At 39.8% G+C, this 21,671-nt stretch overlaps 1 protein-coding gene across 1 annotated transcript in view; it reads right to left on the bottom strand.

The window, feature by feature from the left end:
• Positions 1-21,671, bottom strand: part of CACNA1G (calcium voltage-gated channel subunit alpha1 G) — a 407,319-nt gene that overhangs the window by 165,857 nt on the left and 219,791 nt on the right. Inside the window, exons 8-9 of the mRNA XM_070934658.1 lie at positions 19,107-19,905; positions 13,670-14,031 (exon numbers count right to left, since the gene is read on the bottom strand). Of these exons, the coding sequence (XP_070790759.1) occupies positions 13,670-14,031; positions 19,107-19,905 (1,161 nt within the window). The remainder of the gene's footprint in view (positions 1-13,669; positions 14,032-19,106; positions 19,906-21,671) is intronic.

Here is a 21,671-nt window from a genome sequence, read left to right as displayed (position 1 = left end):
GCATTTCAAACAGTGGAATATGCAGCCTCAAAATACATAGTGAAAGGGAACATGAGGCAACTTAATCCATTGGTTGAGAGACCTAACCATCAAAAAATTATTCTTAATACCCACTTTCTTGTAGTTTCCAGCCCACTAGTCCTTGTCCTGCCTTCTAGGGCCACAAAGAACAACTCCTCTTCCTCTTTTAGATGTTAACCTTTAACATATCTGGAGGCTGTTCTCATACCAATCTTTCTTCAGAAGACCAACATACCCAGTTCTTTAACTGTTCATCATAACATTAAGCAAGTAAAACCACACGAGGAGTCTCTGTGCTGGTCTAAAAGCATGCCAACTGTGGTTGATTGTACAGAATGGGCAAAAACGATGGAAGACAGATGGTCCCTAAGATAACCAGGCACGAAAGACTTTACAGGTAAGAACCAGCACCAGTAAATATATTTGTTGGAGATGACCAGGCTGAGCCCAAGGGAAGGGTCAAGAGCATCATCATTTTGGAGTCCTTTCATGCCCATAAGAGATCTAAGTCCAGCCCACTTTGAATTTACTGCCAATTTGCTTTGACCGTTAATAGTTCAGATTCATGTAGAGAGCTTTAGCATGCAATATAATAAAGATTTACTGTATTGCTACCTGACATTTAGATCACAAATACAGATCATGAAAAAGAAGTGTTTTATGGCCATACTATGGCATGCCCATAACTGCTGTTGCCACTGCATTCTAGACCATTTGCATCTACTACGTAGTCTCCAAGGGCAGCTCTGTATAGAGTGCATTGCAGTAGTTATATGTAAGGTTTCAGAAGCATGAGTGACTGACTCTCCAGTATCTAGAAACAGATGCAATTGGTACGATGGTCATTCTGGCCATAATTGCCACCTGCTTTTGAAGCAAGAGCCGAGTCCAAGAACACTCCCTAATTCAACACCCCCCCTTCACCCCCTAATTCAATATCCTGAATAGGGAAGTGTTCCATTCAGTTTAATCGTCTTGAGGACTTTTCCCAGTATACACAGCATCAAGGTACTCCTTCCTGTTTTGAAGACAGGGACAACATTTGCTCTCCTGTAGTCTTCTGAGACCACACAGCTTCTCCAGAAGTTCTTATTGGGTTTTGCAATCACCTCTGATAGCTCCTTCAGTAGACTAGGGTGTAATTTATTTGGCTCTGGAGGTAAATTCATTTAAACGACCTATGTGCTCTTTTACTCTCTCCTTGTTCAGTCTTTCCACTACTGGTTACAACAGAAATATAATTTAAGAGCTTCTGTCTTTTCACCCGTCAGCCATTACTAATTCACTCCTTTTCCTTTGCAACAGAATTATAGCTGCTGTGCTTTGGCTTCTGATGTTTCTATAAAAAGATTTTGGTTGTTTTTTTGGGCATTTGTTGAAAACCTCAGGTTTAGCATGAGCTTTAACCTTTCTGGTGCAATCCTGAAAAATCCTGACAATTGTCTGATATCCTTCTTTGGTTATACACACCTCCTTTGATCTCCTATCTGCACACCTCCTTTTCTTTTCAGTATCTAAGCAATTTCAGTCCATTTCCACATTGATCTCTTCAGCTGCTTCTCACTTTTCCTTTGAGTAGGAATTGTTTGCAGTTAGGGTATATAGGGGTGTCTGGTGGCAGGGCAGAGGGGCAGGGGCAAGAGGTCAAGGTGGCAGGCATGATTGCACAAAGTCCCACCTCTTCCTATATGCATGCAACATCCTCAGTGTATAAAGGGATAGGGGCTTTGATTTTTGCAATCATCCTCACCATCTTGACTTTTTGCCACCTGTCCATGGGTGTTTCCATGCCTTCAGTATTTTATTTTTTAGGATCCCTCCCAGAGTTTTTGTTTTTCCCTTCATGATTTTAAGCCATTAGACCTTCTCTACCTTCCATCTGAGTTCATCCAATCCCCCCCCCCACTACCACTTCTCTCCAAAAACCAATATAGAAATGTGATATGTGATGTTCTCTACTCTACCCTTTGACATCAGAAAGGACAACTGTGTACCAGTCACTTTTGCTTCTTCAATCAAGCCTTCTCTCTTGGAAAGGATTAAGTCTGGGACAGCAGACAACCCCCACCCCACCACTCAAGCCTAATCCTTCTATGTTCAGATTAATGAAGTTGTCAGCAAGAAAAGGTAGGGTGAGTTCCATTTCCATCAGGGTACTAAAATCTCCCACTGTTACAATTGTGTGTTTCTTTGAAAGTTTGGTATTCTGAAACAGAAGAGCCTCATCTATCTCTTCTGCCTGTCCTGGTGGTTTATAGTAAATGCCTATCAGTTATTTTTGTTTCATTCTATTTTATTTTTAGCCAAACACTCTCAACAGATCTTCCATGTTCCAATTCATGAATTTTTGTGCAGGCACATCCTTTTTTTGGTACAGTTTCACACTCCTCCCTTTTGAATGTGTCTGTTCTGTTGTATTTTACAGGGTCATGCTTCAATCTTGTTTCAAGTTTCATTTACGCCTATGGCATCTAATTGTCTTCCTGGGTTAAGCATGTCAGCTCAGGTAACTGCTTATCTGTGTGCTTCTCATGCTGCAGAAACAGAATAAAAATCAGTCCAGTTCCTGTTATGTTTTGTTTTTTAAACTGTGGCCACAATAAGTTGATAAATATGCACAAGTACTGCAGGCATTTCCATTGCTAAAAGGCAGATGACATGTTCTGTCTCTCCAGGGCTGTGCCATTCTGCATCACAGCCGCTCTTGAAAGCAGCAGCAGGGATTTAAGAGCTTCAGTTCCTGAGCTTTCCTCACAATGTCAGGGAAAATAATATCCTAGCAAAATAATAACAAAACTGCACCACCAGCTCCCACCCGTCATTCCTTTTTCTCTTCCTAGATCTGGAAATCGCTTAAGATGAACAAAAAGGTACATTTCCATTTGGTCATTTGATCTTTAATGCCATCTGGGTCTAGTTAATCTAAACTATATTAGATTTATATCCTCATTAGTTGTAAATATATCTGAGATGAAATAGGATTCCTCCCCCCCCCTCCATTTTCCCTTTCAGCGTAGCAGTCCTCGGTGAATTCTGGTGAAACAGAACTTCTTATGTTTATAAAGCTACTCTAAATGCTGACTGATTTCAGTGCAAGAAATGTCTACAGTCATCAAGATAACTATGAAGTGCACTTATTATGGACTTTTAAAGATCCGTTTCGTGGTGCTTTTTCTATCTAGAAAAGACCAACAGGGAACTGTTGAACAAAATAGAAAATGTGGAATGACAGACAGCGGGGAAGAGAAGACAGGACAAATTGCTTGCAAGAGAGAATTAGACCACCAGCCTCTCAAACTTCCAATCCATCTATGAGAGGTAACAACACAAGTAGCTATGAGGCCAAGGGAGGCTAATTTTATGCAATATATCTCTTAAATGTGGGAGTAAGAATTTGGAAAAGCAGATATATGTCCAATATTTTGTTTTGCAGGTGATTGGAACTGGAAATACAAGACTCCGAGCCAAAATAAATTACGAACCACAAGCAAGGATAATAAGCCAAGAAGAAGCCATGACTTGTGAAACAGCCATCAAGCTGGAATGCTTGGTTCAGAAGTTATGCTGCAGAAATGGTTCTTTGTTGGTCTTTTAGGAGAAAGCCATCAGATGATTTGAATTATAATTTTCATAATATCTGACCCTTGGGGCAGATGGAAATTATAGTCCAAAATGCCAGAGATTGCCTTCCCTATTCTAGGAGGAAGAACAACAAAAAAGAGGACAATACACAGGCCATTTGTAACAAGAAGTGTGTTATATTATTCTGTACAAACACTTACTTTGTATATTTATCCACCAAATCCACCAAATGTGAAGATAGTCATTTCAACTAAAGCTTGACAAGGCTAAGTTAGAAAATATATTTTGGATAAAAATGTCACCATAACATAACATATACATTTTTCATTCCCATTTTCCAAGATCTTTGATAGCTGTGGTTTTGTTCCATTAATATCACATCTACTGGTATCACAGATTCTTTGTTACAAATACATATTCTTCTTTCCAACTTGAGTGGATGAATTCCAACTTTCCCTTAATGGAAAAGCCCTCTAATCTGGTGTCATCCATACAGATATCCCCTCTGATCTTTTACTGTTACAAGCATGCTTTATGTCTCTTAAATTTCAAATATCATTAATCTGGATGAACCGCTTTTGCAACGTGCTGCTGACATGTCCTCATTAGATTGGTATTCATTAAACTAATTTTCCAAAACAAAACAGGAAGTGGGGTTTTGAAAGTCAGCCAATATCATGGGCAATGATTACCACAGCTACTACATTAACACTGATTTAATTCTGTTAGGCTCCAATAGCATCTCTTTAATAAGAATAATCTCTGTTTACACAACAAACAAATTAAATGTGAGGATTCTATGTTCCCTCTCTCCTGTAGCAGCTTAATCTATCTATTTGACTTAATTCGCATAAACTCCACCATCGGTTTGGAAGACAAGGAAGATGCAATAACGATGCCAAATATTTGATCGATTTGCAGAAGAATGTTGGCCTATATTAAAACCAATTTTCTCAAATCCATACAAAATTCCATACTAAAAATTGGGTCTCCTGCTATAAGTTTGTTAACTTATTCATTTATTCACAATTCATACAATGTGCCACAGTAACCAGAGGACTTTAGGAGATGCACAACCGTACACAAAATAAAAATGCATAATCCTAAAACCCCAGTATTAAATATAGAGGAGGAATGCTCCCATTCTGGACTACTAAAGGACCAAAGACTTCTTGAAACAATTCAGTCTTGGCTTCCTTGTAGAAATGCACAAAGTAGGGACTACAATTATCATTGGAGGAAGAGTGTTCATATGTGTGAAAGGGTCTCTGAGTTTGGTTGTTTTCTTGTAGACATTTCATTACCTAACTAGGCAACATCATCAGTGCTAGAGGATAGAGGGATTTGTTCTCTCCATATGTCATTTACTCCAATTACTCCATGCCCTGTGAACCTCATAAAGGTTCACGAAAGGCCAAAATTGTAAATTGTATATATGCATTCAAATTTGCAGAAATAAATCCTATGTTATCTCATGTCCTATGAATGATTACATATAAATCCTGATATATACAGTAGCTCCAACCTAAATTATGGAATGACCTGTATGACAGCACGGTTCCACATGAACTAATGGTTGGCGAATTTATTTTTTATTAATGGAATTTGTCCCAAGTTGTCTGTAGGTATGTTAGAAGACTTACATTTTTTTAAAATGAAACAAGATCAACCAAACAATTAAAATAGTAAACCCCAGACCTAATTCTCCAGTTTCAATATAAACATTAGAAATAATAAGCTAACATTTGTTGAGAATGGTGTTGCTAGTTATAATTAATCCCCAACGCTATTCCAGAAAAGCTGTATTCCAGAGTTATTGTGAATATAGAAATGTTAAGGTATCTGCTTTAAATAAATGTGTTGTAGCAAGGATATTTACAATTTGCTCACATGACAAGACAGATTTCCCCAGAAATTACAGCCTAAGATCTCCCATGTGCCTCTGCCTACATATTCAGCTCCCTATGACCTGGAACCAGAGGTGGGTTTTAGCAGGTTCTGACCAGTTCTGGAGAACCAGTAGCAGAAATTTTGAGTAGTTCGGAGAACCAGTAGTTAAAATTCTGACTGGCCCCACCCCCATCTATTCTCTGCCTCCCGAGTCCCAGCTGATCAGGAAGAAATGGGGATTTTGCAATAACCTTCCCCTGGAGTGGGGTGGGAATGGAGATTTTACAGTATCCTTCTCCTGCCATGCCCACCAAGCCATGCCCACAGAACCGGTAAAATTTTTTGAAACCCACCACTGCCTGGAACCCCTAGAGCAAAGATACCACTACTTGTTTCAATATTTTGTCTAAGATTGACCTATTATTATTAGACAGATTATTAGACTTATCTAGCATAGTCAGGTTCAGGAAGTGTGTGTCTGTGTTAGTCAATTAACGTTTTAGCCCTGCATTTTGGATATTTCTTTACAGACATATTGACTCCTTGGCTTCCATTAAATACCAGCTACTTCTGGTATTTGGCTACCACATTTGCTTTGGCTACCACTCTGTTGACTCCATTGGTTCTTCTGAAAACCAGACAATTTGTTTGCCTCAATTTAATTTTTACGTTTTTATTATATTTGTATACCGCCCTTCTCCCAAAGGACTCAGAGCGGTGAACAGCCATGATAAAACAACATACAAGACAAAATTTAAAAAAACATATTAAAACAATTCAATCTTTGGCCAAAATTAAAACTTCCAATTAAAACCATATTAAAGCACTTTAAAACCCAATTTAAAATCATTTTAAAATTTAAAAACTTTAAATTTAAAAACCAATTTAAAATGATTAAAATCATTTATCATTTATTCGGCTGCATTTATCAATGCAGCAGAAGCTGGCTTGCAGGATCAATGAAGGCACATTGTCTGGTCTATACTGTAACATCTTCCTTGAACTCAAACAAGGCTTTGATAAAAGACAAAATGACAAGAAAATCCTCAAGAGACACAAGGAAAACATTCTGAACCTCCAACATCCAATGAAGTGCATTAAGCTGTTCTCTATCCAAGTCCCATGAGTTAGGACCGATCAGATAGTAATCTCTCCTTATTCCATATTTATACCACCATCATTGCACTTAGCACAGAAACCCAAACCAGTATGTCTTTCAACGATTGAATTGTAGTTATTTCTGTTTGAGAGAAATATGCATCTACCATGGATAGCAATACAGTAACCAGATGAGCCTCTAAAGTGAACTGAAAAGAGTTAACTCTCCATATCCATGTAATTTCCATTCCTTCTAAAGATTCGGCAACATAAAACAGCTATTTTTTAAAAAAAGGGGGCAGAGCCATTGTCATTTGTTTAACAAGTAAAAGAATAAAGCTTTGTGACTTCTGATTTTTTTTCCTATTTCTTGCTTTCCCTTATAAATTATCCCATTACCTCTTAGACAAAGTAACTTTCCTTCTCCAGCTAAATGCGAGCTCCAAATAAAGCAACCAATCAGAGGAAGTGATTAGATCAAAGGACCCAGTAAATTCTCATATCTGGCCTGCTACAGTCTAAAAATCCTGATATTATAATCAACTTTCCCATCTTTGAAGTACTTTATCCACAAGGACATTCTGCTCTTCTCTATAAAATGTTCTTTTGAATCTTCTTGTTGATGTTCTTGGTTCCAATTTATTTTGTAAGCATAGTTTCTTTACAAGCTATGGCACAGGTGTTGGTATTTTCATGCTGCTGGAGTTATTAGGTTTTAACGATACTTAGTCACAACTTCACTGTAAGTCCATATGGTCACCTGCTCAGGACCTCTACATTTCAATGCACCAAGGATTAAATTTTTAAATGAGTTTAAAAAGGGGCTGGAAAGGTTACACCTGTAACTTCAGAAACAGAGCATACATATTAGCTACCATTTGGGAGGCTGATTCATTGTATGTAGTCCCCCCCCCATTAATTCTCCTACTGAATTTCTTTGTCTTTTAGATTTTCAATAACTGTCTTACAATGCTTCCCCAGAGAAGGCCAATCCATAGCTTCTGCCACATTCAAATGTTGTCCTCTCTTGTTCATTTATGGCTACTTCATGTCTGGGACCAGCGTAGACTGGATATACTTAACAGTGTGGTACTAATGCTCCTTCATGAGAAAATGTGAATACACCTTGACTTATATATAACTTTGAGATTCTCAGTCATCCAGGTCATGGTTGTCCCAAAGGTGCCTTTTCAAGAGGCAACTGGACTTTCTTGTTTTTCTTTGAAGACATTTGACTTCTCATCCAAGAAGCTTTTTCAGCTCTGATTGGATGGTGGGGAATGGAAGGATTTATATTCCTCACAGACAGCTAGTCATTTGCATTCTTTTCGAGGAGCATTGGAGGTGTAATTTCCAGCACTTGCTTCTAACTGTAGCAAAAAGTCACTTTCTTCAACATATATTTAGATATTTTTAAAAATCATTTCTAGTGCTCAGGTTCCTACAAAATGAATATTTCTATCTGTCTCTATTACTATTGCTATCAGTTAATCAGACTTTATTTACTTTGTTTTTTATCAAACCAATGGTACACCTTCTCACATCACAGCCTTCTTTAGACCTGTCATTTGTATTTTCCAACTCCCCTCCTAAAATCAGTTCACTGTTGTTTTTAATCCCCCTTGGCCATCTATACAGGAACCCCACAGCAGGCCACTGCATCACAGTCCTAATTATTTCTTTGCTTGCTTATCTGAAATGTATTTGGAAGAGCTTGGCTTATTTGCTGCTTTTCTTTCCATTACCACATGGGAACCCTTCCTCTTCTCCAATGTTTCATCTGCTCTTAGAGGCCAATTTTAGCTGTAGTTGAGATAATTGTGTCTTCAGATCAATTGATTTTCAGCAGTTAAGAAGCCCTCCACTCAAAATAATTGGTGGAGCCACGATCCTTTGTCTCTGAGGGAAGCAGGGCAGTTTAACATTTTGCGGGCTAAAGTGATAGCATTGGGATAGCATTGAGACTGATTTTCTTTACGAGATAATGTGTGAGAGGGAGAACAGCATTACTCTTCACAGAGAAGACCTGGGCATGATGGTTCAATATACTTGGTTTTTAGCATTTATATCTCTTCTGCTAACAGGTTTCTTGAAATTTCTCAGCAAGTTAATTCAGTATTTTTTTTTTTTTACAAAAGGCATCACCTGAATTAATAGGGAGAATAGTCCACTGAGTTCTATTAATAACAAAAATTCCAATTGCTCATTACTATAGAAAGCAAGCTAAGGGGCTCATATGATGCCTTAAATAATTATGACAGCTTCTTCTTTTGAAGAAATAGCTGATCTCCCTAAAAAAAACGAATGTGCTGAGATTGCCTCATTTTATTTTATTTTTTTATAACAATGATGTTCATGAGAATGACTCATTAGTGACACATATTCAGAAATAATGGGCAAAATTTCCCAAAGTATTTAATGGATGGTTGTCATGAGGATATAATGAGTCTCTTAAAAATGTACATTTCCCTTTTTGTTCTCAGGGAGGAAAGTTGGAAAAGAGATTAGTCTGGCTATCAAGATGTTCAGGGTACACAGATTAATATCAGGAGTGGGCCGGCCATTAGCCAGAATGATAGAGATATCTCAATACTGTAAAATGCCAGGAAACTGTCTATTATTCAATGTATTGTTCTATTTTTATTGTCACAATTACGTTCAGTCTGAGGTACAAAAATCACTAGACTTCCCTTGACTTGGAACATTACCAAAACATCTCCTGGACTACCTCACTAACCTTGTATTGCCATTCATATATTATTCACTATGACTGTGAATAGTTTTAGAGCTTTTACGCATCCCTGCCTGTTCCCTAATAGAATCCCAGGACTCATAAGTAATAATCTCACATTTTAAAATAATTAGCCTCATCTATGGTGACTGGTTGATAAAAAGAAAACTGGTTTGAGAAATGAAAAATGAGAAGACGAGCTACAATCTGAACTCTATCTCGTGTTGATCTGGTTACCTGGCAGATCCAAATTGAATTATCTACCAGATTTTAAAAGTTCCAGAATATTTTGGTGCTATTTTCATCTTAAAATATACTTTAAAACACATCTAAAGTATATTGTATGAGCAAACTGGAAATATCCCTTTGTAAATGAAATATCTTCTAAATCGAAAACTCTTCCCATGAATTAAGCATACTTAAAAATATTGATTCAAAATCAAAACTTCATGAATCCATGAAAAATGAACCACAGGGGAAAAGAGGTTTACAAGTGTTAATCATAGTGACTAGTCCACTGCCTATTCTTGACCCAAGGAAACCAAGTATATTGATAAGCCTTTGGATGTGGATATACATTTTCTGATCAATCTAAGAAAAGGAAGGTAGTTGGTTGCTACCTTCTCTCCTTGTATGTCCCTCCCTATTAAGACTTTTTAACAAGGAAGGATGGATAATTGGAAAGGCAGTCAAAGGAACCGCACATCTCAAATTTAGCATACTGTATGCAGAAATGACATTGCCACCTCAGCTGGTCAAAGGTGTCAAAAGTGAACTTTAATTCAAGTATCCTCATTTTCCCCTGGTTTCTCAGGGAAAAAATATCTGCTTAGTGTTTCTCTTAGAATTGTATTGAATTTCAAAAGCACCCAGTTCATTGTTCTTTGGGAGGCATATTTTGAGTAAGAGCAACATAATGGCGGTCAAACAACATGCCATAGATCCTACTGGGATGAGTTGAATAGCGCCATTCTATTTAAGGTCATAACAAACAACAAAAACTGGTCAGTCTTGAGTTTAGATTCCAGAAGCGCATCGGTTCAAAGAGACACATCAAGCATACAAATGGCCTTGATCCCATAATGTATAGTTGCTGTTATATTAATACACTTGGATGACATTGTCACCTGCATTAACAGCTGCAGAATTGAATTTGCAGCTGCTATTCTGCTGCCAAGGGCTGAATAAAAAAAAAAAGAAAAGGATTTGTGTTCAACAGCAAAAAGAAAGAAAACCAAGGTAGAAAAGCAGCAACAGTGGTGCTTTCAACCTAGTTTGGTCCCATACATCAGCCTTTCTTAAACTGCTTCACTTTGTGCTGAGTGGTATCATCCAATATATCTGATGGGCACCAGGTTGGAGAACACCGCTAGATGTATACTTTATGTTCAATGCAAAGTAGTCTAGACATTTTCAGTGTTTCTTGTTCCCAGTGAGGTGCTTAGAGATTTATAGCTGGAAAATTATCTAGAAATTATACAGCAGGGAGTGGTTTAAAAAGCAGAAGCTCCAATAGTCGTATTTTAATGGAGACAATACAGTACCAACAAAATGTGAATTTGGGTATTAGCTATGAAGAGCATGTTGCAAACTGCATAACCTTTTCACAACCAGCCTTTTTCCTATTTAATCTCCCCTTCCTCAAACTGCTCTTCTACTCCCCACAGAAGAAAGATAAACAGAGGAGAGATTTTGAGTGGGAAAAAATGATTAACCCAAAAAGAGTTAGACCCACCTCCACATTGACCTTCCAATCAGATACATTCAAAATATATCTACATACATTTTTGTTTGCTTTGGTGGAGGGAGCTTTTGAGTTGGGGTAGACTAGCCGTTACTGTCCCTACAGTTTTCTCTGCAAGATTTCAGAAGTGATTCGCCATTGCCTGCTTCTTCCTAGGGCTGAGAGAGAATAACTGGCTCAAAATCACCCAGCTGGATTTTGCCTAAGCCAGGATTAGAATTCACAGTCTCCCAATTTCTAGCCTGATGTCTTAATCTCTACACTAAATTGACACTCTTGCTTGCTTAGATTAGTTTAGCTTAAATATATGACATACTTTCTAAAGGTAAACACCCATGTTTGCAACCAATATCTAACCCAACCAATCTTGTTTCTTTACAAGTCAGAATTGTCTGAACCTCAGTGTGAGGTATAATGCCGCTTGCTTATTGTTCACTGAAATCTGAAATGCTTTAGGTTCTTCCCTCACAAAATCGTGGGAATCTGGGGGCTCGTCAAGTTGTTCCTGTGAACAGTGAACAGGGTACAGTAGTTGGCAGCCCCAGATCAGAAGATGCTTCTGAGCATATCAAGTGAGGACACCAGCACATATCGTGGTATGAGGCCAGATGGCCATTCTGATTAACATGTTGTTAATCAGTTCTACGATTAAAACCTCTTTCTTACTTGCGTCTGAGTTGTTTGAGCAGAAGGGATACATACTCACAGGAGTTCTTTAGGAAGAGGCCAACAATGAAATCCAGCCGGATCTATCTGGCATGCATGAACCGGTAGCACTGGTGGCGGGAGACTCCGCCCACATGCCAGGACATCAGTATGTCCTGTTTTTGATCCTCTGTGGATGCGCAGAAGGCTCTGTGCATGCTCAGAAGAGGTGTGCATAACGTGCTCGCGCTCCCGCGTGCTCCCATTCCCAAACCGGTAGTGACAGTAAGTGGATTTCACCACTGGAAGAGGCTACCATTTTGGTAATACCTCTAGTCGTCTTATAGACCTCTGTTTATTTTCTATACTGGGGCCAATACACTTTTGCATTAGCCTCTCAAAATATAATATAATTATTGGCAGGCTCTGAACAATCAATAAATTTGACATTTGAAGGAGAGGGGAGGGAGAATAGGCAGGGCAGGGAAGGGAAGGGAAGGGAAGGGAAGGGAAGGGAAGGGAAGGGAAGGGAAGGGAAGGGAAGGGAAGGGAAGAGAAGGGAAGGTCAGACTTGATTTAACTGACTCATCATCAGGACCTGAAATGATACAGGACCCGAGAATTGAAACATTATGCCAAGTTATTTTGTCTTATCTTATCGAGAATTAACTGACCAGAGCCTTCTTCCAGGATCTTTTTTTCTTTTTTTTTTTCAAATTTTCAATCCATATTGAAAATCCTGGGATTTTCTGGTGCTCTCCCATCCAAGTCCTAGCCAGATCAAAGTGTTCTGCCAAGGTCAGCTGAAACTAGACTTGCTGTGATGTTCTTTTAATCCCATTAACTCTTTTAAAAACATACTCTAAGTACAGATCCTACATCCTTAATAGGGCTGATCTGAGCAACCAGCATGTCTATGTAAAGGTGACAACAATATCCCAACTGCAAGAAAAAATTGATATTAGGTTTGGCAAAAAGCATCCATGTACAGTACTTATTTCATTGTACAGTTTGTCTACAGTGTACAGTACCGATTTCATCTTATTCGATTTATAAAATAGCTATTAAGAAACCAAATGATTTAACATAAATAATTATTTATAAAGTAGCTATTGGAAACAAACGCCACATTATTTCACATAATTTCTGCAGCACTGATCAGTTCATGGAACTCTCATTGTTACTGCAAAGTTCAAAAAGGTGTAGTACTTAGCAATTCTCATTTTCATCTCAAAGGCTGATGCCTTCAACCACCAATTGATTACAGCTGTGTTACTTTAAGCTATCAGCCATTAAAGCAATCCCTTTTTGCTGCCTGGGGTGGGGTGGACTAAGATTGCCTCCCACCCCTTTCCCACACCCTAAAGCCATCCTGACAACATTTGGCAGTGGGAGAAGACATCTACTATAGCTGAGAGTAAAGGTGGGCTGGGTAGTTCCCTGTTCCACTGGGTTCTCCTCCACACACCCCACCCAAGTTTCTGCTGTCCAACATTGTTGTCACCATCCCAACAATAGAGCCAGCCAACCTCCAAACTCCAGCCAATCTGCCAACTTCCAGCCAACCTACCAACATTCAAACTAACCCCCCTTGTTAACTATAAAGTTTCAAGCCTCTGTACTTTACTCATTTTCAAACCAACCAATGAGTTCCCTGCTCAGATGCGGCTCTCCCAATTCGTCAAAACACACTAAGAGGAGTTTATTGAGGATCTGCCACTGTTGCTGCCCTTAAAATGTGTTGCAGTTTCATCTAATAACAAGCAGAATTAACCTAGCTATACAGTGCAAAGCACAAAGCAAAGGGTCAACGTTAATCGATGCTGAAAGGCATGCATTTTCACTTCAGGGGCTTAAGAGCAGAAGCAAGATGGAGCTAACAAGTCCGACTCTTGGGCTCTTTGGCTGTAGGGAAAATCGATTCAAAAGGACTAAAATAGAGATAAGCTTCTGCTTACCTGCTCGTGATATTCAATGCCCATGCTGAGGGTATTGATCAAGATAGCAATCATGATGCCACGGCCAAAGTATTTGCTATCCACAATCTTCCGAAATGTCTCACAAACCACCCTCCAGAAGGCTAGAAGTTTCCGTGTTTTTCTTCCCCGAGCTTTCTGGTGCTTAGGATCTCGCTGGTCACTGTAGTGAGCATCCTGGGTGAATTCGTATACTGCATCGCTATCGGAGTCTCCGGCCTCGTGATCCTTCTGCTCTGGATTGTTAGCCAAAGTTTTTGTGCAATAGGGACAACTTTCTGGGCTGCAAATATTCTCAGGTTTCCCCCCTTTGTTGGAAATCTTGCAGGAACTTTGACAGGGACCTAAAATGAGAAGTAAATAAATAAATACATCTTTGTTTATCTTCTTAGAGGTCCCATTTTGGAGCAGATGAAAAATGTAATATTGACAAAACCCAGATATGGCTTTTGTGTGTGTGTGAAAATCCTAAGAATTTTAGGACATTTCCTTTTACTGCTGACTTCAACCAGTACAGGCAGTCCTCAACTTACAACAGTTTGCTTAATGACCGTTCAAAGTTACAACGGAACTGCAAAAAGTGACTTATGACCATTTTTCACACTTACGACCGTTGCAGCATCCCCATGGTTATCTGATCAAAAATCAGATGCTTGGCAACTAACTTATATTTATGACAGTTGCAGTGTCCTGGGGTTATGTGATCCCCTTTTGCAACCTTTTGTCAAGCAAAGTCAACGGGGAAGCCAGATTCATTTAACAGTTGTTGACTCAGCCTTCCAACCTTCCGAGATGGGTAAAATGAGGAGCCAGATTGTTGGGGGCAATAGGCTGACTCTGTAAACCGCTTAGAGAGGGCTGTAAAAGCACTGTGAAGCGGTATATAATTCTAAATGCTATTGCTATTGCTACTAATTTAACAACTGCAGCGATTTGCCTAACAACTGTGTCAAGAAAGGTCGTAAAATGGGGCAAAACTAACTTAACAACTGTCTCACTTAACAACAGAAATTTTGAGCTGAGTTGTGGTCATAAGTCGAAGACTATCTGTACATATAAAAAAGAGAGTACTGGAAAAAAAAAACGGAGCTATATGCAAGATCCAGTGTGATAGAGTGATTAAGGTGTCAGACCTGGGCCTTAGAGGCTCAGATCAAACCATGGGATCTCATCGGGCAACCGTGGGACAGTTATTTTTTCTGAGCACCTCCATAGGGTTGCTGTTCTGGGGAAAAGAGAGGGTGGGGACAATGCTATATAGGACAACTTGAGAGAAAAGGCTGGATATCAATCTAACTATTAACATTAAATTAAATTTGTACAAAACAAAATCGTATGGTAGAAATAAGCCTGAAAACGCGAACGTTCATGAGTATTTTTTGAAGTCAAGGGAAAAGACACTAAGATAGGAGAAAATGAATGGAAGAGTTTCAATATGAGAAACCAACTGAGATCAAATCAGATAGATTTATTCACTCACATTTTGTACGAGGATACCTTATTTTGGCAAGAGCTACATTTGACACCTAGGACCCTGGTTGCATAAAGTGGTGGGATGGATGGCCTTTAGCTTGTAACCCAGAGCCTTTTTTTGTTGCAGAAACAGCAACAGCATATCAGTAGCAGTGATGAAGATGAGGATGGTGATGGTAGTGCTGGTAGAGATGATGTTATCAGTAGTGGTTTTCACTTACCTTCGCTACCGGTTCGGAACTGTGAGTGTACGGCGCTTCTGTGCATGCGCAGAACCTTCTGCGCATTCACAGAGCGTCCGTGATGATGTCCGGGTGGGTGGACGGAGTGTTCCGCCGCCGCTACCGGTTCACCCAAACCGGGGCGAACTGGTAGAAACCCACCACTGGCTGTTATCAAGCACAACAGTGGCTGTAACAATTTTGGGGGCTCATAATCTGAACTCTGGAATTCCAGAAAGCAACAGCCATCTCCACCTTATTCTTTCTGAAACCACGTGAAGGCAAGTTTACCCTCCCTGATTTTCAGTCCTTTATTTTTTGAAAGTGGTGATCCTGCCTTTTGGAGCTTTCCACCACTGTAGATTTTACCTTGCTTTTATTCTTTAGCTGCTTTTACATTTGTAAGGTTTTTAAATGTTATTCTAAAAGTTTTTCACACTTTGGAACAGTTTTAGCTGTGAAAATGCCGGATCAAAAATTTATAAATACCCTTCAATAAATAAGAGTGCTGATATTTTATGCTTGTAAGGTCTGTACTGAAAATGAAGGAGAGAGGCTGTTTTGGACTACATAAATGTAATCTTTGAATAATAAAGGAAGAAATATCTGCTGAACCTGACTCAAAACATTTCTGAAGGCTAGGCAAAAGAGATCTAGAATCATGATTAGATTTATAAAAGCTGACTGTTTTAAAACATTAACATACTTTTTGTTCTGCGGCACTATTCCCAGAAAGAGCTGCCCAGTTTAATGAAAGGAGTATTGAAGGGTACAAGTCCTTCAGAAAATGAGGTATTATTTTGAAATTTGAGGTCTCTGATTTTACTAAGTAAAAAGTTAACCAATTAAGGTTACTCAAATTTATTGACTTGATCTGGCTGATAGATCTGTTGTTAAGCAAATGTCTGAATGGGATCCTTCTCTGCTTTCTCTCTAAGTAATGTGGGTCAAGGTGATTCTTGTCTGGGAAAGGCAAGGCATGACTTAGGAACCTTTCTCTTTTTCTTATCTACTGTGCCAGGAGTAACCGCAGAGTGTGTCAAAAAAAATCAAGATGGTGGCTACAATAACATAAGACAATAAAAAACAGGCAGAGCTTTGATTGTACCATTTTTTGGCCATACCCTGCAGACACCCTTGGATTCTACCTGGGAAAATGCCAAGTTACAGAGGAATAATAGGAAACGTTCAAGAACACCCCTAGAAAAACTGCTGAAACAGTGTAAACTGTGAATCATCCACATTCAAACTGTACATTTTTAAGTGAATGTGAATATTACAAAACATGGGTTTTCAGTTACCTCATTCGAACCATTTCTTGGGAAACATTTGCATTTGTTAGAGAAACTGGCATGTAAGCTGCAATATCTCCACAAAATATTAAAGCCTAAAAGAATACACAGCTTAATTTACACCACCTTTCATTCAAGCAGAAGCGTCAGTGGTATATAACTACGCAAAAGAGTTTTCCATTGAGCAAGATCTAACAATCCCTGGTTAGAAAATATAAAAGACTTTCAAAACAACACAATGTTGGGTTTTGTGCTATACCAATTAAAGGTTACCTTTGCCATAACAAATTAGGAGGTGGGGTGGGGGGCACACCCAAAATATTTATTTGGGGAAATAACCATCGATAACTATTTAACTCCATCTCTTTCATCCCAGGCTAAAGAAAATAACAATTCTTCCAGAGGTTCCTCAAATAATGACAGTTTTTCTTTTTCTTTATTTAATATCAGCAACTACTTTTTTCAGGGGGGAAAGTGCTTGATGGTTGCTTAGTTCCCTACCTTGAATTGTGGAAATCTATTCAGATTTACAAATCCAAGGCTGAGCCAAACACATGTGCATACATACAAACACACACACACACAAACACACACACCTTACAACTCACCAGTGAATGCTGTCCAAGGGCAAGCATTTGCAGCTGCTTCATTACCCATTTGGCCATTAAGGTGAAACAGAGAGCAATCAAGTCTATGGCACATGTAATACAGGTAGTCCTTGACTTACGGCATACACTGAACTGACATTTAATGACAGTTCAAAGTTAGAACAGCACTGAAAAAAGTGAGTTATGACCGTTTTTCAGACTTACAACAGTTGCAACATCCCCATGGTCATGCCATGAAAATTCAGATGCTTGGCCCCCGGTTCATTTTTATGACGGTTGCAATATCCCATGGTCGTGTAATCACCTTTTGTGACCTTCTGACGAGCAAATTCAATGGGGAAGTCAGATTCACTTAACAACTTCGTTACTAATTCAACAACTGTGGTGATTCATTTAACAACTGTGACAAGAAATGGCGCAAAGCTCACTTAACAAATGTCTCCCTTAATGTTGGGCTCAACTGAGGTCATAAATTGAGGACTATCTGTATTAGGAGCTGCAGAGACACTACCATAGCCCATACATTCCTGCTGCTTGCTGATATTTCAACTCACCATTTTGAAATCAATCCCAGCTGATGATGGGCTTCCCAATGCAAGAAGAAGAAGAGTCCTTAATAAAGTTGGCTACAGTGAAGTGAGGAGTTTGTCCTCAAAACCCATTCTGAATCCAGAACTCTTATCTCATTTTAAAGTCAGCAGGAAACCTTGGATCACCTAGCCTGACCTTCTCTTGGAGACAAATTGTTAGATTTTGGCGAGCTGGCCCTGCCTCATTCCCAGAAAGTCTCTCATGCTTAGAGAGATTAAAAAAACAAACAAACACCGAAAACACACAGAAAAATCTTGGAAAGTGAAATGTGGACTCTCCAGAGGCCATCCTTACATTACATTAATGGTGTTGTTACAGGGGAACATTCATGCTTCTGAATAAATATTTGCAGCAGTTTGGATGATGACTGAAACTCCCCATTTCCAGACAGGAGCCTCTTACAAATTACAGAAGATGCTGGCTGGATCTGTGCCTGTTTGCTTAGAATCATCCCTGATATTCCACAGGATTGAATCAGTGTGACCCCCCCAAGTCAACCCTGCACAGAAAGAAGCCCACAGCCTCCAAAAAGATCAATCACTGGCATGTTTTTCAATTGTTTTGAAAGGATACGAATGCAAGAAGGGAAAAAGGTGGCAAACATATTGCTATCCAACAATATCACCTTGTATATTTATGCTATACAAGCTTCTCTCTCTCTCTCTCTCCCCCCTTCCTTCATCCCTCCATCCCTCCCTCCCTCTCTCCCTCTCCCTCCCTCCCTCTCCCTCTCTCTCTCTCTCACACACACACACACACATACACACTCCTTTTCAGTTTTTATACAAATCCTCAGAGAACCTAAATTCTCAGAAGAATGGTTCTTCATGGCCTGGGCAAGACGGAAGTATATATATCTTTAATGCTTTTTGTGTTGATTTCTCACTTGTTTCAAATATTACAGCCAAAGTGGCTCCCATAAATCTGAGTAAGACACCACGGGGTTCAGTAATGTGAAGTGTGAATTCAGTCATTAGATTAGACCCTTGTTTCAAAATGCTGCCCATCAGATTCCATGCTGTAAACACTGATTGGCAATAGCTTTCCAAAATGGCGGGCAGGAATTTTTGCAACCTTTTTCTGGGACTCCACAAGCAAAACACACCTGTTGTCCCTGAGATGTAGCTTGGTGGAAATGCTAAGGACAAAATAGAGAAAAGAGGAACAGAAAGATTACTACTCTGCCTCCCATTCAAACCTGACTGAATGGTCGACAGCCAAGCTTAATACTTACCAGTGCTCTGTGTTTCCAATATCTTCTGCATCGGACTATAAGGCCCTGGAGGGATGTTAAGATTCATCAGCGTGCTAGCCCCAGGGTTCAATGCGGACTCTGGCAAACCTTTATCTTTGAGGAGCTCGTGGGAGCTACTTGAGTGCACTGTTGGGTAAACCTTGCTGCCAACCACTGTACTGGGAAGCACCTCAGGTCCCGGCAAACTGAGACCAATCTGAGAGAGAGATGATTGGCAATGAATTGGCTCAAAATGGCAGTCCGCATGGTAGATACTGTGAACAGATTCCGTGTTGCCAGGCGCCATATGAGAAGGATTGACAACTGAAGGAAGCATCAACCGATTGGCACCATTGTGAAGGGAGCTGGTCTCCACATCACTAATTTCTGGACTGGCTCGTGGGGCTCGCAGGCTTCCATTGCCTAGGTGATAGTGATGATGGTGGTGATGGTGATGGTGAATGAGGTGATGCACTGATGACCTTTTCCGTGGACGATGTTTGCACGGTTGTCTCTCTGCGCTGTTCTTACTGCTTGGGCTGGAGAGGAAGCCCATCTTTACCCCTGTGGTCTGACAAGTTTCCATCACTTGCTTGCCGGCCTTCCGAAGGACATAAACAAGATATTTGAGAAGTTCATCGTAACAGCTTCCTGGCTCTGAAAAGCTAGCCAACGTGCTTGCATTGGAGAGGTAGCGGATTCGCTGCTCCTTCATTAGCTGGCTCTCTCGCTGTTTGGTCTCTGAGAACTGGGTTGCTATGACCACAAGGCAGAGATTTATCATGAAGAAAGAGCCCACCTAAAAGAGAAGTAGTTTGTGATTAGCCCTATTTATATGGAGAAGCCCAACTGAGAGAGTATGTAGAGATGGAGAAAAAAAAACATTCCCCCCCCCCAAAACAACTGTGGACTCAAAACCAACATCATATTATTTTAAAACTCAAGGAGGGGAAAGAACCTTGCACTAACACCTTAATATCTCATCCAAGGGACAAAGGTTTGAAGGTTTATCATGCAACAAACACTGAAGCTACTAAGATGTCCTGGGTCTGGTTAGGATTAGGATGGGAGATCACCTGATATTACTTTATGGAGATAAAAATGTGGAGAAACTCCAAACTAATGGTGCAATTCTACCCATTTATTTGAGACTTCCTCTTGAATTCAGTAGGGCTAGTAAAATGAATGCAAGTTTGCATCATGACCAGCATGTCCCACTGAGTTCACCAGAATCTACTTTATGGAGTGGCAATAAATAAGTAGATCCATTAAAAAAGGAATAGCAGCCTTTTTTCCATCGTAGGTGTTGCATTTCCCTGGGAAAATCTGGCAGCAGGGTATGTGTGTGTTGCACACTCTTTCTAATGATGCACAATGCTAAATCCCTATACCCATACATGCTTTCATATTATTATGAATGGTTGCCCTGTCAGTCAGATGTTAAGACTAGATTTGGCATTTCTGTCCACCTGTTGAGTTCTTCTCAAGGACCTGGGAAAGCCTTCAAGTCAGCCTTGACCCTGGTAACTGTTTGGACCAGTCCCTGCAGTTTTCTTGGGCAAATTTTCAGAAATGCATGGAGATAGCTGACCAATATTGTCTATTTTCAACAACTTTACACACTGGAAGAGGGGAAATGAAACACTTTGTAGGAGTATCTATGAGGCTATGAATCACCCCTCTAAACTTATCCTACAATTAGGGTTGATAAAAGCTCCCATAGACTGCAGCAAGCATAAAGACAGATTATGTATATTCTGCTTCCAGAACCCCCAACCTATATAAAACAAATGCCAATTTTGAAGTCTAAACACATCCTATAAGTTATATTATCAAAAACTGTCTGGAAACCAAAGAAGTGAATAGTTTTGCATGCCTCCAAGCAAGCATTGTTTTGGCTCATATTTCTTAAGCAGCAGTTCCTCTGAGCCACATGACAAATTACCTTTACAATTTAAGGAGATGTTAAAAGAATAAAATATTGCACGAGATGGTTATAGCAGGATAAGGACAAATGTGCTGGGTATGAAAAAGTTCCTTGGGTTTTTATAGAATTTTAAACGCTTAGGCAATGTGATAGAAAACAAGAAGCTGTAAAAGGCATATGGCAAAGGCACTTTGTTCCTTAAATATATCATAGTACAGATATTTTACTGTTATGACAGCAGAGGAGCCTTTGATCAAAAATAATTGCGCTGGTTTATGTCTACATAGTTCTATGGCTCTGGCTGTAATTCCCTCATTTTGCCACATCAAACTAGACAGATTTTCTCCTAAACTTCAAGAATGTAGTAAGGGACCTCCTGGATTAGGCCATTTCAGGGTTCCCCAAATCCTTGGCCCATTCAGAACCAGACCATGCAAGCAGCAGGCAAGCATGCTCACTAGCACAGCCTCCACTTGCACGAACAGTGGGCACTCATGCTTGGGTGCGAAGCTCCCTTTATGTGAGCCGCTTGCACAAATAGAGGTGCCCCCCCACCCCCACCCCCCCAGAACCATCTCCTCTCCACTGCCGCTGCTGCCACCGGTCTACAAAGTCAGAAAGGTTGGGAACCACTGGAC

Source organism: Pituophis catenifer, unplaced genomic scaffold, assembly GCF_029215685.1.
Source record: "Pituophis catenifer annectens isolate HBS135680 unplaced genomic scaffold, rPitCat1.0.hap2 SCAF_2, whole genome shotgun sequence".
In the NCBI taxonomy this organism is placed as follows: Eukaryota; Metazoa; Chordata; class Lepidosauria; order Squamata; family Colubridae; genus Pituophis; species Pituophis catenifer.
This window is presented reverse-complemented; position numbering and strand designations above follow the sequence as displayed.